We start from the raw sequence: 18,091 nt of genomic DNA, 5'->3' as shown, positions 1-18,091 counted from the left end.
GACCCTGCTCTGTTCTCTCCTTCCAGAGTCTGGAGAATCCACCCCAAAGCCAATTGCGTTTAGCACCCGACCGCACTGATGTGTTAGACCCCACCTGCAGAGGGGAGGGAAAAAACCCAGGAGGCCATCCCCAGGGAGGGAACTCTGTCTCTGGTCCTGCCAATATCCAAGCATCCTACCGCCACTCCCCTGAGTGTGGACTCTGGTTATGGGCTGGCGGTGTCAGCTCTAACGGAAGCGATTCCGCGGAGGAAGCCTGACAACGTCCCCACCGGAGAGCTGGCAGAAATACCGGGCAGACCCAAGCCTCCCACGGTGTGGACATGACTGAGGGCCTTCCATGAAGCATCACACACAGGAAACAGCCCGCTTGTTGTTCCCTGGCCTCTGGAGGGACGCGGGGGCTGGGAAGCCGGCCCTGCAAACTCGCAGGAGCCAGGCACAGCCCCCTAGATTGCTTCTGTCTTGCCAGTTTGTAAAAATGTTAAACTTGGGGGTGGGGGTGGGGGAAATGCTTTCACTGCAAGGCGTTTAGTGTGGCGAGGGACACGGGCTGGCAGAGTGAGCTGGTCCCTGGCCAGGGATGGGTCCCTCTCCATTCTTGGCTCTGAGGATGCTCTAGCCATCTCTGCCCTGGTGCGGTGAGCAGGGAGGCTGGAGCCCAGTTTCCACAGATGGCCCCGGTTTCCTAGGGGGAGAGGAAGGACCCGCCACCTGGGGTCTCCCCGGTGGCTCCCCTGGGCCCACCCTAAGCAGGGCAGGGGCTCAGCGGGGGCTCAGATCGATCCCACCTTCCCCGGGGCCAGTGAGGCAGCTCCCCGCCCCTCACCCTCCGGCTGCCTTGGGGTCCCCGCTTGAGAACGCATCCGGCCTACCTTCTACAGCCACCCACCGAGTCCCGGGAGACACATACAAGAACTGACCTGTGACCGTGGGCGCGAGGGTCGGGTTCGCACCGGCGCTGTGCGTTGCCCATGCAGGCACTTGTGGGCGCCACCAGAGCATTCGTCCTCTGTCTTGGTGCGCGCTGGCAGGAAAACAATATGCCTTCACAAAGTTAAACACCCACATTTTGTTGGATTCCCGGCACCCATGCTGTGAGATGTTGGTCTCTCTTCTTCTTTGGTGCCTGCGGGAGGGCCCAGTCACTGCAGGTCTCTGCAACAAGGCGAGGGGATGACGTGAAGCCCAGGTACAGCGAGGCATGAGGTCAGGCAGGAAGGCGTTCCTCGGCCCATCCTGGCTCACAGCCTCCCCTCTCCTCCCGCTGCACTTGGTTGCTACTGCGCCGTCACGCCCTCCGTGGTGCATCGAGAGTCGCCCGTCCATAGATTCACGAATCTCTGCCCTCGACCACCACCTCCCAGAGGCTGGCTCAGCCGAATCCCCAATGCCCAGCACCGTGTCTGCCCTGCACAAGCATCCAGAATAGTCTCTGCGTAAAAAGGAGCTGGGGGCTGGGCAGGGGGCGTGGGTAGGAGAGCAAGGGGGCATTGCCGTTGGGGGTGCTTAGGAGTTACGTCCCGGAGGGACACCATCAACGCGTGCCAGTCGCGAGACAAAGCTCCCATGATTCCTAACTAAAGCTGTACCTGCGAGTATTGACCATCCAGAATCGAGATCCTAGATCCTGCTGAGAAAAAAGTCCGGATATGGGATTTTTGCTTCTAGGGTTTTCTGATATTTGACAATAAATTCCAGGCCCAACTATCCCCCTTAAAGAGTGTAGGCTGTGGTCCCCTGGCTCCTCACAGCTGCCACCCAGGTGGACGATGGGCAGAGAAGTGCATTTAACAAGCGTCCACCCGGCACCTTTCTCAACCTTCTTTCTCGGGACCAGGCTCCGCCCCTTCTAACCTCAGCGCACAAGTGCTTTTGGTGGAAGACAGCAGGGAACAACGTCTGGGGGCTGGGGGGGGTGGGGAGGGGGGGGTCAGGTACCTGTCCAGGCAACTGTGTAAGATTATTTGCCTCTTAGCTTCACAACGGATTCATGCCCTGAGCGGTGGGGCCAGCCAGCATCTTGTGAACACCCAGTCTCCTTTCTCTTCCTGTTAAGGCTGGTGGCTCCAAGGAAGCCACTTTTTAGGCAGGGATGAGCTCTGCCCCCTGTTCATTCGTACCCGAGGGCACCAGTGGACGTTTTTCAGTCCCCTGATAGCAAGATGGCCTAGCATGAGCCCACAGAAGTCCTGTGAAAATACAGAAAGGCTACCCAGCCTTTTCAGAACTCCTAGTGGCACTGGGGAGACGTGACCTCCCAGGGAAAGGTACTCACGAGCAAGTCAACACGAAGGCCCCGGAGGCTTTGACCCACAGTCCTTCACAAGCATAAATTCCATCCCCGATTTTCACTGGGCTCCGTCAGCTGCGTTCAAGAGCAGAGCCAGGTAGGGAGCCTTCTTGAAGAACAGGGAACTGAGCGATGTTCCTCGCACCTCTGCCGTGGTGATGTGGGGCAACGGAGATCTTGAATTGGACCTGTTCTCCCTCTGTGCCTTGATTACACTCAAGTGTTCGATGGCCAGCGTGAAAGCTCCCGTGGGGGCCGTGAGCAGGTCCTATAGGGTTTAGTTTATGATTTAAGGCCACATTGAAAAATTAGGGTTTCTCCAATAATCTCCCACCTCACGGGTAGCCGATGACGCTTTCTGATTCTTCCTCTTCAGTCTTGATTGTCCTAAGTTGAAGCAGATTCATCAGATCTTGATTAACCCTTACCCCGGCTAGCCTTATCCTCACCCCAAATGCAACCAGTGCCCTAAATTCACAAACACGACACGTCCTTTGACATGGCCAATGAACAAGCTACGGCAGGCCATGTTATCACCTCCCCAGCCCTCAACCCATCGATGTCGGATGCAGCCATCTTGTCTATAGAGTGAAGGGGGTTGGTCCCTCCCACCTCCGTGGTTCTTTCTTTCAGTGGGTACCGGGGCCTTCTCATAATGGCCTTTGTTTTTGTTTCTTTCAAAGCATTTTCTTGCCCCTGGTTTCCGGGCTTCTGAATCTTCCGGCACCCCTGAAGCTATTCATCTTTAATCCCTTCCCCTGCTGCTCTGGTGTCTGATCTCACTCTTTAGCTCACCCCACCTCGCCGTCCCGCCAGATGCTCCAACTGCAGAGCTAACTGTTAAAATTTAGGGCCTGGAGCAAACATTTCTGAATCAGCCTTCCTCTTCTGTGCATTAATTACCAAATTAATCACTCTTCAGGGAGAAGGTCTCCTTTTCCTCCGATGCTTCTCCTGCGGGCTCCAGAGCAAAGTTCCTGGGATGACGTGTCTTCTCTCTGAATATATGGCAACTGATCAAAGTCTGGCTGCTCTTTAACATCCAAAGACCATGCCACTGGTGTTTTTATATTTCCCTGCCATGTTCCAACAACTCTTTATTTTTTGTGAGATTCAGCTTTTTGGTTTCTCGGTGCTTATCCTTCTCAAGTTCCACCAAAGTAACTCGTTCAGGTCCCCTTTCCTATCCTTTATTTTATTTTGAAGTTTTATTTTATTTATCTTGAGAGAGGCAGAGAAAGTGTGAGTGGGGAGGGGCAGAGAGCGAGGGAAAGGGAGCGAATCTCATGCAGGCTCAGTGCTGCCAGCACAGAGCCCGACACAAGACCCAAACCCACGAAAACATGAGATTACGACCTGAACCAAAACCAAGAGTCGGATGCTTAACTGACTGAGCCACCCAGGCACCCCCATCCTTTATTTTAAATCGTGGTGAAATGCATGTGACATTAAATGTGCCCTCTTAACGATTTTTCATTTTTTTTTTAATGTTTATTTATTTTTGAGACAGAGAGAGACAGAGCATGAACGGGGGACGGTCAGAGAGAGGGAGACACAGAATCTGAAACAGGCTCCAGGCTCTGAGCTGAGCTGTCAGCATAGAGACCGACGCGGGGCTCGAACTCACGGACCGCAAGACCGTGACCTGAGCCGAAGTCGGCCGCCCAACCGACAGAGCCACCCAGGCGCCCCGGATTAACCACTTTTAAGTCTACAATGTAGTGGCCCTAAGAACATTCACACTGCGTGGAACCATCACCACCATCTACCCACAGAACTCGATCTTCCCAAATTGAAGCTCTGTCCCCACTAACTAACAGCTCCCCACTTCCCCTCCCCCACCCCCGGCAACCTCCATTCTACTTTCTGTCTCTCTGAATTTGACTACTCTAGGAATCTCCTGTACAGGGCATCACAGAGTATTTCTCCCTTTGTGTCTGGCTTATTTTACTCAGCAAGACGTCCTCAAGCTTCATCCGAGTGGTTGCAAGTGTCGGAATTTCCTTCCCTTTTAAGGCTGAATAAAATTCCACTGTATGGGTAGATCGCGTTTTGTTTCTCCATTCATCTATCAGTGGACGCTTGGGTCGTTTCTTTCTTTTGGCTATGGTCAATAATGCTGCGGTAAACCCGGGTGTGCAAATATCTGTTCAAGTTCCAGCTTTCAGTTTTTTTGGGGGGTAATGACCAGACGTGGAATTGCTGGGTCATAGGGTCATTCTATGTTTAATTTTTTAGGAGCCGCCATATTGTTTTCCACAGTGGCTGTGCCATTTTACATTCTCATCAACAACACATGAGAGTTCCATTCATTGTCATCGCCACCAACGCTTTTTCTACATGTCCTTTCCTTTATAATACGATTCATCACAAGGCATAACTCAGGAGGGAACAAGGCTGTGCGTGACAAAGCCTCGGAACAGAATACAGGCAACAGGTTTCTATAAGAGCCCAGGGTTATTGCAGGAGAGCTGGCTTTGCCAAATTTTCCAAGTAAGCGTATTGAAAATGGCCGTTTCTATTGGCAAATAAATACCCATATAAATAAAATGTGCATCTGTAAGTTCGAGGCTCACATCCATTAATATAATGTATTTATACGGTAGCCCTAAGTTCATGCACCCAAATTGATTCTTTGGACAAAAGAAGGTAGAATTCCTGTAGACGTCTTTCCACATCGGGCTACGTTATTGGATAATATTTAAGCAATGTAATTTTTGCATACGGAAACCAGTCACTGGAAGGAATAATCCTTATGCAAACAACGAGACAGTAGACAATTAGGACAGCCAAGTTTCGTTCAGTTTTACAGGTCAGGGCAGATCACGTAAGAGGCTCTTGCTTTGAAAGAACAGAACAAGATCTGTTAACTTAGGGCGAAACACTTGATTTCAGAGCTCATCCTAACGGAGTTAGTATAAACTGTGTGGCCCCATGGAGCCAGTCTATTCACTTGGGTCACTACCAGGCCTCCATTTATTTCCCTCCACTTTGAGCACCCATTCAGAAGTGAAATGGTTTTAGGACAATGTTGGATGAACAATGGCCTTCAGATGGTTTAACAGTACCAAAGGGGCGCCTGGGTGGCTCAGTCGGTGAAGCGCCCGACTTGTGGTTTTGGCTCAGGTTATGAGCTCACTGTTTGTGGCTTCGAGCCCTGAGTGGACGTCTGCGCTAAGAGTCTGCAGCCTGCTTAGCATTCTCTCTCTTCTCCCTCTCTGTCTCTCTTTGCCCCTCCCCTGCTCTCTCTCTCTCTCTCAAAAATAAACTTAAAAAAAAAAAAGAGTGACAACAAAATAGAACCAAGTAGGGGTTGAGGGGCTACACGCACTGGCTTCAGTGCCCTGCTGTGGCTAATTGCTGCTTCCTCTCCTGCATAGATAGCGTTGTTTGGGTTCTCAAGGACTTAAAGGGATATAGAATGCCCAGCCTTGGAATCCTACAGTCACGTAAGTGGGGACGGTGAGTGTTGGCCTGCTGTTTGGCAAGCTCTCAGCCCAGATGGGGTTCAGTAATGACTCCTACAAGGTGTTTAATCGGATCCTAGAAGAGCACAGGACTGCCATGTTTAATTATTTCAGTTTAATGGAGCATTCGGCTAGGTCCCGCTTGGTTTGCTGTCACTGATCATGGTTGCGGAGAAGAGGGGCATGGACCCAGACGCCCAGGCCCTATTTCTGTGATGCACAGTGACAGAGGAGACTGCCAGGGTCTGAAATCTCCATCTGCGGATGTGTATTCATAGGCATTCTCTCTGAGCTGGCGCCCATTCAGTTGGGGCAGATAATTTACTGAAATGCTAGGACCCTGAATCCCCCTTGAGCACACAGACTTCGTCCTGATTTCACCGCATTCGAGGAGGCCGGGAGAGCAGCTGATATTCAAACGACAAAATTACCGGTGCCTCACAGTCTGATCGATGGGCATTGATGCCCAGGATATTGGTAGTCTAACCCTTAATTTTGTTCTTTACTAACTCAGCTATAGTTTAGCAGCCAAAGGACATTTGCATGTCAAGGGAATTGATTATTTTTTATTTGCTCTTCTGAAAAACCAAGCTGCTCTGTCTGCACATTTTAGGCAGGTCTCTGATATTAGGGATGAAAAACAGAGGCTGGTGTTTTTTCAGAGTCTGCAAATGCTAATAGGTCTCTACCCAACCCTTGTTTGTAAGGATTTAAGAGGGCAGCACGTTTTCTGATATTAAGATAAACTGGAAGAGGCTTAAAGGATTTTTTTAAGGTAACTTAAAGGTCCCCGAATCTTGTATGTTAAAAAGCAAGAATGTCACCTTTGGGGCTGATGATTTAAGCCTTTTATGAAATTCATGAGGAGACTGCTTTGTGCTTAAGCTTTTGTCTGATTCCTATTGTTGAAAGTCAGGAAGCTTGGTCTTTGGGTTAATTTGGAGGTCACAGGTCAGAAACCTAACCCATGCCTTGCATTTGGGCAGGTTTCTTACCATTTTTCCATCCTGTGAAGCATAAACAAGCACATTTACCTCCCACCTGCCTCTAAGCAGGTGTTGAATGAAACCCGGTCAACTCGACTTACTTTCTTTTCCGCTAGTAAGTAAGTAGCATGTGTGAACCCTGTATACCAGATCTAGGGGGACGGTTTTGAAATTTTAAGCCCCAGATCCACACACCCTCGAGTGAACTGGAACTTACCCTTACCAGTAATTCCAAGGAGCAGAGCAGCTGTAAAAATCTTTCCTCCTTTCCTCCTCTCTCCCACCCCCCCAACTTAAGAAATTCTGAAGGGCACACATTGGCTTGACCTCAGAGGATCCGCGGGAATTTCATCATCTCCAGAAGATGGGACTCAAGCGGTGGGCCTTCCCTCTTCCAAAGGTTTGCCCAAACGTATTTCACGGTGACTGCCGTGGTGAGGGGGGTGACCCACAAAGACGGCACCTCATTTCTAGTCATGGGCCATCCTCCTGGTTGGAAACAAGAATAGGGTTGACTCTTCAAGGGGCTATGTCCACAGTTTCTCCAAACTAGGGAATTCACCGGCTAGGCTCAATTTTATGTCAGCTCTCACTCTAAACTTCAATTACAGGTTTCTCACGCTAATATGGTACACGAGGAGTAAGTTATTTTAATATTGCGGTATTAAACTACGGACCAGTTGTAGTTCTTCGTGAAAAAAAAAATGTGCCAAGGGCATTATTCTTACTGTGTTTTCCAGATTGCTCTCTGGCTCTGCAGACAAGAAGCTATGGTTTATGGCTTCATGAATTTGATGAAGGCTTTGGTTAATGATACATAATCAATTTCTGCATTTTAATAGGCTAGCAGAACAACAGACTTCTGGCATTTCAAAAGATAAATTTGAGCCGGGGTGGCTCAGTCCGTTAAGTGTCCGACTCTCGATTTCGGCTCAGGACGTGATCTCACGGTTTGGGAGTTCAAGTCCTGGGTCTGGCTCCATGCTAACAGTGTGTAGCCTGCTTGGCATTTTCTCTCTTCTTCTCCCTCTGTCCCTCCTCTTTTCGCTCTGTCTTTCAAAATAAATAAACTTAAAAAAAAAAACACAAAAAACAAAAGATAATTGTGATATCAGCAAAGGCAGCACTGGTATTATGCCCCTCCCCAATTTAACTTGTATTAAAAAATTTTTTTCGTAATGTTTATTTTTGAGAGAGAGACAGAACGCAATTGGGAGAGGGGCAGAGAGAGACAGGAAGACACAGAATCCGAAGCAGGCCCCAGGTTCCAAGCTGTCAGCACAGAGCCCGACGCGGGGCTCGAACTCACGGTCTGTGAGATCATGACCTGAGCCAAAGTCGGACGCTTAACCGATTGAGCTTCCCAGGTGCCCTTAACTTGTATTTTAATGATAAACCTGTACCTTGATACAGAGAATAGCAGGATAAAAGCTTCTAATATACAGATTAACTCTGTCACGTAGTAGACTGGCCTTAATACATAATAGATCACTCCATATGGTTAGAAAAAGAAAAAAAAAACCCTGCTGGATATTAATTATTCCAAAGTAAAAATAATTTTAGTGGATACATTCCAATATTTAATTGGCTTGTACTTGGTGAACGTTACAGAAAGTCAACGTGTTTAATTGGTAAAGGGTACACTTTGTAACCAACGGTATTCAGTAGGATGTCAAGTTGCATAAAACCACGAGATTTTTCTATGGCTTGCCTGTTGACTGGGAACACCCCTTTGAAAACGTTTAACAGGCCCACATCATTTTGGCCATGTTCTTTGGCATGGCCCTTTGGAGGCAGACTTGAGGGATGATTCCACAGGGACACTTTAGGAAGGTGGGGTTGCTCTCCATTCAGCTAGGTTTCGGTCAGATTCCTTTATTTTCTCTAAGCAAGGTCAACTTTTCTGTCTGCTTCTTGCCCGCGTCCCCCACTGGTCATGATGCTCTCATGACCTTGCCAACGACCACCTGCTGTTAAGCTTTTATCAGAAAGGCCGGGCATATTTTTGGAAAACTCTCTGATGAACATGGAGTTCCTCCTGTCTTCTGAAGTTTAGGGCTCATCCCTAAATTAAACCTGTCCCTCTTGTCTCCAACCCATCAGCAGTTCTGTGGGCTCTTTCACGTGTGGCCCCCTACTTGTCTCTGCCTTTCCTGCCTCCCTGTAGCCTACACTGCCCCACCTCTCACCTGGACTGGTCTCACTTTTCTACTCTTTCTCTTGGAAATGGCTGGCCAGCTACAGCGGTGGGTGGCCTGAAAGCTTCGCGGCATGGATTGTCCAGCTTTCAAGGGTAATCAGAATTTAAAAATATACGAGAGAGACAGGACTCCCAAACCCTAAAATATTGATTACATGCCCTACACGAAAGTCTGCGGATGCCTGTCCTAGGTGATCCATTCTCCTTTGGAAGTGTGAATAGTCTTTTAAAATACAGGGGCGCCTGGGTGGCTCAGCTGGTTGACCGTCCGACCCTATTTTGGCTCCGGTCATGATCTCACGGTTCCGGGATCAAGTCCCGCGCCGGGCTCTGCACTGACAGCATGGGGCCTACTTGGGATTCTCCCTCCCTCTCTCTGCCCCTCACGATAAATAAACTTAAATAGAATGCAGGTATTATTTTGCCCCCCCTCTGCTTCAACAGCCTCCTTTTTGACTCAGAACAAAATCCAGACTCTACCGTGGCCTATGGTTCAACACCAAACTCCTGGCTGGGGTAAGTCATCCAACCTGAGCCTCAGTTTAACCGCGCTGGAAAATGGGAATCCCGCTGACAAAAAGTGCAGAGAAGGGTGTGTGGAACGCAGCCGCGGCTGTTAAGACTAGTTACTCTTTAAATGAGCATGGGATTCAAGAAGAAGATGAAGCCAGATTCGACACAGATGAAAATGGCAAGTGACGCCAGCACAAATTCGCACACGCTCAAATTCTTGACACACAGACGATAAAAACCCGCATTCACCTGACGCCATTGCTTAGGTGGGCTCTTTCGAACATTTATTAAAAAAGCAAAATGTATGTTCATCTCAAATAGAACAGTTAAAAATGGTAAAGCGATACAAACACCTTGTTACTAGCAGCCTCCAGTTGTTAGAATTTCCCGCCCTGCTCTTCAGTCCGTGCCGGGCAAGCCCCTCTTTCCAGAGCCTGCGGCTGCCTACGCCTCCCTCATCATAGTGCAGGTCAAACCCAAGTTTATAAAATTAACAATTTAAGGTTAAATAAGCTTAAATAAGGGCGTTAAATACAAGACACTTCATCAAAGCTTCTGTACAAAGAGAAACAAATTTGGCATTGTACACACGTGATTCTGCGGGCTCCCCGCGGACGGGAGGTTCTAGAACGTAAGCAGGCGTACTCTTCTTCAGCAGAGCAGTAACTAAACACAGTGAACTAAGAGTTGAAGGGACCGCTCACTGAGCCATACACAAGGCATGTGTAGCTTTTTGTGGGTTTGTGTGTGTGTGTGTGTGTGTGTGGTTTTTCTTAAATCAGAACACTGTTAATATTCAGGCACCGTTTGCTCCTGCAAATAAATAAGTCTCTAAATCGACTGCATACAAACTAGTGTTAAAGACGTCAGTGCTTTTTAAATTTCCCCACGCGGCTTCTCCCTACTATTTACTATGCCTCTTTCTTATTGCTATGATAATGTGGCTGAGAAATAAAACTACTGTACATCCAAAAAAATAGAGCACCTTTAACATTAAAGTATACGTCTGATTATTTGTCTCCGGGTTTATTTTACAATACTAAAGCCCAAACTGCGGTCGATCTGCTTTGGACATCTCCACCAGGTCACCTGATCCAGAGCAGGTCGAGCCCCCCTTCTCCTCCCTGTTGAGGTACGGCCCGCGCCACAGCACCCGCGCCGTGGAGCCCGACGGCGAAGAGGTCCGGGACCGACGCCAGCGGCTACATTCATCTCGACACCGGGGGGGTTACATTCATCTTCACGCGGCCTCGCTCTCCTCTCTGCTGTCACGCGAGGCGGCTTCGGCTTCCAGGGACGAGTCGCCCCCCCGCCCGGCGGGGTGGATGGTGCCGGGCGGGGTGGAACAGCAAAAACAAAAAAAAAAACACCAAAAAAACCCAAAACACATCTACGGTCGGCTGCAAGCACGCTGAAAGACCACGCGTTGGCGAGTTCCCGGGGCTTCGAGGCGTTTCCCGGGGGCGCCCCCCACCCCCTCCACCCCCGGCGGGCTAGGGCCGCGTTAAGACTTCTTGTCGATGGTGTTGAAGAACCACTCTGTGAATTTCCGCAGCTGCGCGGTGGCCGTCTGGGACTCCTCCTGCAGCCTCAGGTTGTCTCGGCGCAGGTGCTGCACTTCCGCTTGCAGGACCGCCTTGTCCTGCTTCTCCTGCGAAGAGGGCACAGGGGCGGGGTCACGCACGCGCCCGAGGAACCCTGCTTCCTGAGCTGCGCTGCATGAACGCTGCCCTCCCCCCCGCACCCCCCTCCCCCCCCCCCCAACCTCCAAGCCCAGCGCTGACGTCGCCGTTGGGCCTCTATCTCCAGTTCCTCTCATCACTGATAGAAGATTCTAGAATGTGGTTGGCGTTTCTTCTCTCCCCTGCCACTTGTCATGTATGTTGATGATTCTAAATCCAAGTCTCTCCCTTACTTCCTCTCTGTGATCTGGAAACCCACCCTTCCTCAACCCCTGCTCCCATGGCCACACCCTGTACCTTGCTGTTACCCATAAACCACACAGCTTCCAAGATGTTTCGTCCTCCCACGTCCTGACCACCACCTCTTGTCCGTCTGGAATAATCTCTCTAGATGATTATAATCTCTCTTACCTTATTCTCACTGTCCCCTGCAGTGATAGTATGTCTCCTTACCCAGCTTACACTCTAGGTCCCTCAGATTAATCCCATACTATACACACCCCAGGGGCTCTGTCTCTCTCCTGGTCCTGACTTCCTGTCGAAACTCTCAAAACTGGTTACGTTCCACTCTCCAACTGTCCTACACCTGCAGCTGGAGGTAGGGTGACGTCCCGGCTTGCTTGGGACATTTCTGGTTCTAACTCTGAAAGTTCTGTGCCCCGAAACCTCTCCACCCCAGGCAAACTGGACAGCTGGTCATCCAAGCTGGAAAGAAGCACCCAACTCGGCCAACAAATACTGCATAAGCGTTAATTAAGGCTGCGAATTCAAATGTATCTTCAGCCTTGTTTGGCAATCCTATCATATGTGAATTTACTGACCATTCTAGGCCTTACCCTCTGCCCTTACACCTCTCCTACTCCTTCCCACCACTACTCACTCTCAGCTCGTGACTGGAAAAAGAGAAACCATTAGAGGGCAACTCTTACGTGTGTGTGAATGTATGTTTGCACGTGTGTGAGTGCACACTCGCACGCACTCTACTCTGGTCGCTCTGTGTGAACCGTCCCGACCCCGAATCAAGACCAGCCTCAGCTTTGTGCATAAGATCAGGGCATGACCCTCCCGCGTTTCTGCATACTGTGACTCCCTTCCCAACTAGATCCCTCCATCAACACGGACACCAGCTGTAATCTCTCCCTTCTTCAACGAACAAAATGGTATCGAAACCCTTCCCGTGACACCCCTCCCAGCCCCACCTTCACCCCTCTGCTACCGCACCCTGTTCCATTTCCGTGGACAGCACGATGGTTACCTAGCCCGGTGCTGACGACACAAGAGCTCAGCAGACGTTTGACGGGAATGTGAAATTAGTTAACTTCTTTTGAGGCCTGACCATGCACATGTTGACGTGTAGGGCAGAAGTTGTGAGGTTCATGTAGCTGACTCGGGGGGAATACAACAGCTTGGGGGAGAACAGGCTTTCCAGGAGCAACTGACTCCTTTTAGGTCAGCCCATAAATAGTTGGTACAAATGATAACTCACTGAACTACAAAATACTAGGCTCTGAAGACTGGGCATCCACAGGGCTCCCCCTCATTTGGTCCCCTTTATTGCAATTCTTGCCTCCTCTTACAGGGATATACATGAGCTGGAGGCCAGAAAACAGAATTAGACCTCAGGAGTCTCTGTTTTCTACTGTTTTCTACTTTGACTGGGGCAGTTATCTTTCCCGAGGGTCTCCATTTTTATTTCTACTGGCTAGAAGGGGTTGATTATGCAAGACAAGAGTTTTGATTATGGATTCCGATGGATCCCTTTACCTTCCGAAGGTCAGTCTGCAGTTGTCGAAGGATCAATTCCAGCTGATTGACTTTACCGGTCAGTGTTGATGGAGACCGCTCCCTAGGGAAGAAGGATAGAACCAGAAAGACTCAAGGGCACTGAAGTTAAGACGTTGCATTCAGTGTTCTTGTTGGTAAAGTTTTCACTCAAAAAATCATTTCATGTGCTTAGAGCCCAACGAGGAAATACATAAAATTATGTCACATTTGGAAAGTGAACATATCGCTGCTTTGGTGGAAAATTCCTTCTGGGTCTCTGTTGATTTTAAAAAGGGATTCAGAATCTCTGTGGGCATAGATGTTAGTTAAAAAAAAATGAAGTCAAAAGATAAATTATCTAAATCAGTTTAGCCAACTGAGACTAGGTAGACCAGAATGAAGTCCTGGGAACCAAATACAGATTCGATTTCTCCAATTGGTTTTTCTCTGTCAAGAAAATATCATGAACCAAGATGAATGGGCGAGTTAACGGTAACACAAGTTCGTGTGAAAGTTGGAATTAGGTAAAGAATATATATATTCTGTGGGTGATAAACTTGTCAAGAATATAGGGAAAGAGATGGTTCAGTCACGTCAGTGGAAGAAGGCACGAGGCCAGGTCAAGGACCAGGGTTCTGGGGGGGAAACGTGCCCTTGGCAGGTCCCCCATGTACAGCCCGGCAGAGGGAGACTGGTCAGAAAGGTAGGAGCCGCCCACAGGGCAGAGCAGTTAATGCGACCAAGAGCCAGCCACCCAGCAGCGGAGGGAGCCCAGTCAGCCCTACTCAGTCCCGTATCTGGATCCTGAAGGACCAGGGGAACACAGAGCAGAAATGGTCTCCTGGGGTTTTGCTGAACCCCTGATGCTCGTGGGCCTGGGGAGCAGAGGGGGAGGGTCCACAGGGGCTCACATACCCAGTTGCATCCATGAAATCTTTGCTGCTGCCTGGGTCTACACATAAAGCCGGTTCCTGTGCGCCTTCCAGGTCCTGCCCGTGTTGCATATCTGTCAGGGTGCAGAAGGATGCCACTCTCTGGTCTGAGAAGGAGACACACGTACACACACACACACACACACACACACAGAAGTTTAGTATAGCTGCAAGGCGATGTTTCTTTGTGGACATGAATTTAGTCACTAACCTACCTACCCCACCCCCCCTGCCCCCCAATCAGTTACTGCCCTGTTTCAAAAAACAAAAAAACAAAGAAAAACAAACTCAGGCAAGCTGCTGACAATCAGAAAGCATCAGGATCGGCTGTCCTTGGGGGCTGTATGGCATGCGCACATCACAGCCACGGGGACAATTAGCAGATCCTCGATTTGCTAGAGCCAATTTGCTTTCCTCCTTCCACATTCCAAGAAATGCCAAAGCTGCCGGCTGTGCGCATGGAATAACGGCGTCCTCGTCGCGTGATGACCTGGCTGATTAACAGAACCCAGGAGACGGACCTCTCCTCAAGCTGTCGCCCCGACCAGGGGAGCATGAGACACGGCAGCAGCCAGGACCCACGTCCCCTGGGCGTGCCAACCCTCCGAGCTCAGATAACCATGCAGACGTGCAGACACGTGAAAAATAAAGAGACGGTTACAAAACATCAAGAGCCCGCGGCGAGCCCCGGACAATCACCTAGATAGGACGTGTGGTGACAGAGCAGCCCAAGTTCTTCGTCTGAGTCAAGACCTGAAATAAGATTTAGAATTTCCTATGAACAGTGGTATCTCTAGGCGCCTGACTAGAAGCCCGCATATGACTCAAATACAGCCTGTGCGTGCGTGTATGCGTGCGTACTTGTGCCGAACGGGGAGTTGTGCCCTTGACTGCCAACAATATGCGATGCCAAACAACGTGGTTCAGCATTTCGCGTGCGAAGGTCCTGGCTGGACGCACGCTGTCGTGTACGGTGACGAGAAGCGGGGTGCCTCACACGTGCAAATCTAACAGTAAGAAGCTGTGACCATTTGGGGTTTGCTTAAATGACCCACTCTGCAAACGTGAAATAGTGGTGGTGAGGGAGATTAGCTGCCTAATCTTTCTAGAAACCATCAGGGGAAGACGCGAGGGGCACAGGGTTTCCAGCGGCCGAAACAAAGGTCAGCGTGACCACTCTGCCTTTTCTCGGCATGGGGCCATTTCTATTCTTGGCACCCCTAACCTCACATGCGATGTTTCCAGAGCTAGGCGGGAAAGGGGACGTCCTATTCTTTGGAAGGGGCACCAGAACTAGCCCGGCTCTGGGGGCTGAACGCTGACCCAAGAGCATCGGTCCAGAAATGCTGAATGCCACGCAGAAAACAGTCCCACATTTGAACAAGGTGGAGGTGAGAAGCAGGAATCTATCTAATTATTCACTTCCTGCATTCCCCGGTGTCTCTTTTCTCGGTGCCTGAGCCCACGTATGCATCTACAGTTGGAATCCGAGGGATACAGCAGGTGTATTAGTGCTGTGGTGTCTTTTTCATATGCTTTGATTAATGGCTGAGAAACTGCATTCGGGTCCGTGTCAGGGGTGCTCTGTTCTTAATTTATCCCACCCTGTCTCCCTCCGGCTGCCGGACGAGTCTCCTAATGAGGCTACCTGCCTGTCTGGTTTATGGAGGGTCCTGCACTTCCTGTTAATTAGAAAGGATGGTGGAGGCTGCCAGGGCAGGAAGGAAAGCGAGCTGGATCGCCACGGGCACTGTGCTGGAAGCACCCACCAGGGGCCCGGGCCTCCTGGAAGTGGTGCCAAGGACACAGGGTTCTCTGGCCCCGCGTCCCGCTCTCCCACGTCGGATTTCCCAACGCCTGCGGTAGGTACGCAGGTGTCCTTCGACAAACGTTTCTGTAAAGCTTTCAGATTGTCCTCCACGCTTCAGATCTACAAGACGTATCTTCTGTAACTAGGAGTTCCTGGGAGACCGTCGTGTTCCCAGTTTGGTACTGACTGGTAGGGTTTATGCACGTGATGAAATAATGTGTAATTTAATTAAGACTAACAGCACAATCTGGGTATTGCCTACTTCTGCACGTGGCAGGGTGCAGGCAGCAGAGGTGGGGGCAGGAATGATGGGGCGTACTGGCCGGGGGTGAGCAGCTCCAGGGGTGGGGTGGGGAGGGTCCGGGCTGCCACGAGGTCCAAGATAACCCTCTGTTCTGTGACGATACCAAATAAGGGAATACCTCACACTTTAAAAAAAAAAAAAAAACAAAAAAACAAGGGCAGATATATTTTGATTCTCCAGTACAATTACTGACAAAAAAGGGATGTCAAAACAGATAAAGGATTTATTTCTATTACTCTTTAGAAGAGTTCCACGGACTCATCCACATTTTATACAATCCAGTGGTAATTCGGTCAGTTTCCATCTTTCTTAATATATTTGAGTCTGCTGGTCACTCCGAAGTATCTGGATGAAAATGTCTTAGCTTGCTTCCTCTATTTTTACCTTAATTGATAAAATACCCACATATCTGACAGAGACAGGACTTGCTGCTGGCAGTCATTCAAACATTCCTTGGGGAGAAATAAGGTCCTACTGGTCAGGAGGCAAGAAGCCAAAAAGGGAGTTTTGCCAGCAATGTAGTTTCACAAAGAGGATTTCATCGTGGATCTGAAAAGCTGGTACGTTGAAATCCAAACAGAATGCTGCTTGATTAAGTCCAGACACTGAACTAACTCTGTAAAATACTTAACCATAGTGACAGTTTCCAGTGGAAGCTTTATTCTCCCACAGCTTCTTTCTGTGATGATGAATATTCAGTAACCAAGTAATTACTGACATTGAACCAAATGGCACAGACCAGACCGTAAGAAGACAGGCGCGGGAGCATGAACTTCATGTAAATGGTTAGCACAGCAGGTACAGTCAGCTCAACCTACATACACAGCCTGTTTCTCCTTTTCCTTCCTGTTTGCTGTGCAAGAACATCTGGGCTAAGGGGGGTTGGGGGACACTGGGCACGGCTTCCACATGGAACAGTCCATCCCTTTAAATCATCTTTGAAAAGCCTTATTAAAGTGTAGTTTCTTGTTAGTGCACTTGGCACGAAAAAAGAGGATGAACAAACAGTCAGCAAGATATCCCACATCCATCTAGAGCTGAGATGGCAAAACAGTTGCCCGTGAATAACTCCCGTGACCCAGACAGGCTGCCTGCAGCAGCACCGAGGGAACGGCAAGGCCAAGGTCGCATCAGGGAGGGAGGGAGTGATCTGATCCGCTGATCGATTAGTCATGTCTGCTGAGGGCACGAACTAGCAGAAGGGTATACGCTCGAGACACAGAGCACACAGGACATGCAAGTATGAGGCTCAGTTCGCCTAAACCTGTTTCCACAAACAATGCTCTTCTAAGACGTCTCTGCGGTAGCTACGAATTACAGAAAAGCTGGGGCTCTGTAGCTATATGCAGGAAATTAAAGGTACTGTCCTCGTAGAAGCTGACTTAACCAGCAACCAGGAAAAGAAAAAAAAAAAAAGTTACACTGCACTTTTAATAAATACTCTGGTCTAGGCCTTTTGCAGCCTGTTCATGAATGCTGAAAGATCACGGTCTGGAGTCTACCTTTGAGTAATGAACAAAGCAAAGTGTGGGAATTCTTCTTCGTTTCAGATACAACTATTATTATTGGCCTGAAACAGTTCCTTACTTTCTAGATCACTTAAGTCTATTTACTAATATTACATTAACTTTACGTTTTTCATCCAAGTAGTAGTCCTGTTTCTTTTCCATTTTTTTAAACCAATTATGTTACCTCGGGAGTTAGGCGGTATGCCACATTTTGTTTATGCCTGTGCCCCCCTCTTTCTCATAGTGTTCAACTATCAGTAACTTAAGCTATTTTATCAAGTTTTAAGCCGCAGCATCAGAACTGAAACAGTTCTCATTATAAAAATGTGTTCTTATTCTCTTTAAAAACCAAGGGCATATGGAACATAATATACTAAAAACATAAACTTGTATTTTTTTGGGAAATACATTCACGTGGAATATTTCATTCTGATAGCGGGGCCTGATAAATGAGCTGTGTCCCGCATACAGACACTCACACGCACACAACCATGGGCCCATGGAAAGGAAGATGGGCCCATGGAAAGGAACAGCAAAAGGCTGACATCCAGAGGGGAGTAAAGTCTGGCCTGTTGATGGCGTGTGACTCTGAAATCCAGAGTCTCCTGTCATTCGTTGGTAATTTCACCTTT

General features: G+C 49.1%; 1 protein-coding gene across 5 annotated transcripts in view; it reads right to left on the bottom strand.

Annotated features, from left to right (window-relative positions):
- Positions 1-9,721: 9,721 nt before the first annotated feature.
- Positions 9,722-18,091, bottom strand: part of SIPA1L2 (signal induced proliferation associated 1 like 2) — a 223,197-nt gene continuing 214,827 nt past the window's right edge. For 2 of the 5 annotated variants that reach the window (XM_042907476.1, XM_042907477.1), the window contains exons 20-23: positions 14,537-14,590; positions 13,821-13,944; positions 12,906-12,987; positions 9,722-11,110 (exon numbers count right to left, since the gene is read on the bottom strand). In XM_042907476.1, the coding sequence (XP_042763410.1) occupies positions 10,964-11,110; positions 12,906-12,987; positions 13,821-13,944; positions 14,537-14,590 (407 nt within the window). In that variant the 3' untranslated portion in view covers positions 9,722-10,963. Of the gene's footprint in view, positions 11,111-12,905; positions 12,988-13,820; positions 13,945-14,092; positions 14,332-14,536; positions 14,591-18,091 lie in introns of those variants that run through there. The other 3 variants (XM_042907478.1, XM_042907480.1, XM_042907479.1) reach the window with 2 other exon arrangements.

The sequence above is a fragment of the Panthera leo genome, chromosome D2 (genome assembly GCF_018350215.1).
Source record: "Panthera leo isolate Ple1 chromosome D2, P.leo_Ple1_pat1.1, whole genome shotgun sequence".
Classification (NCBI taxonomy): Eukaryota; Metazoa; Chordata; class Mammalia; order Carnivora; family Felidae; genus Panthera; species Panthera leo.
Note: the sequence above shows the minus strand (reverse complement) of the source record. Positions and strands in the feature narration are given on the sequence as shown.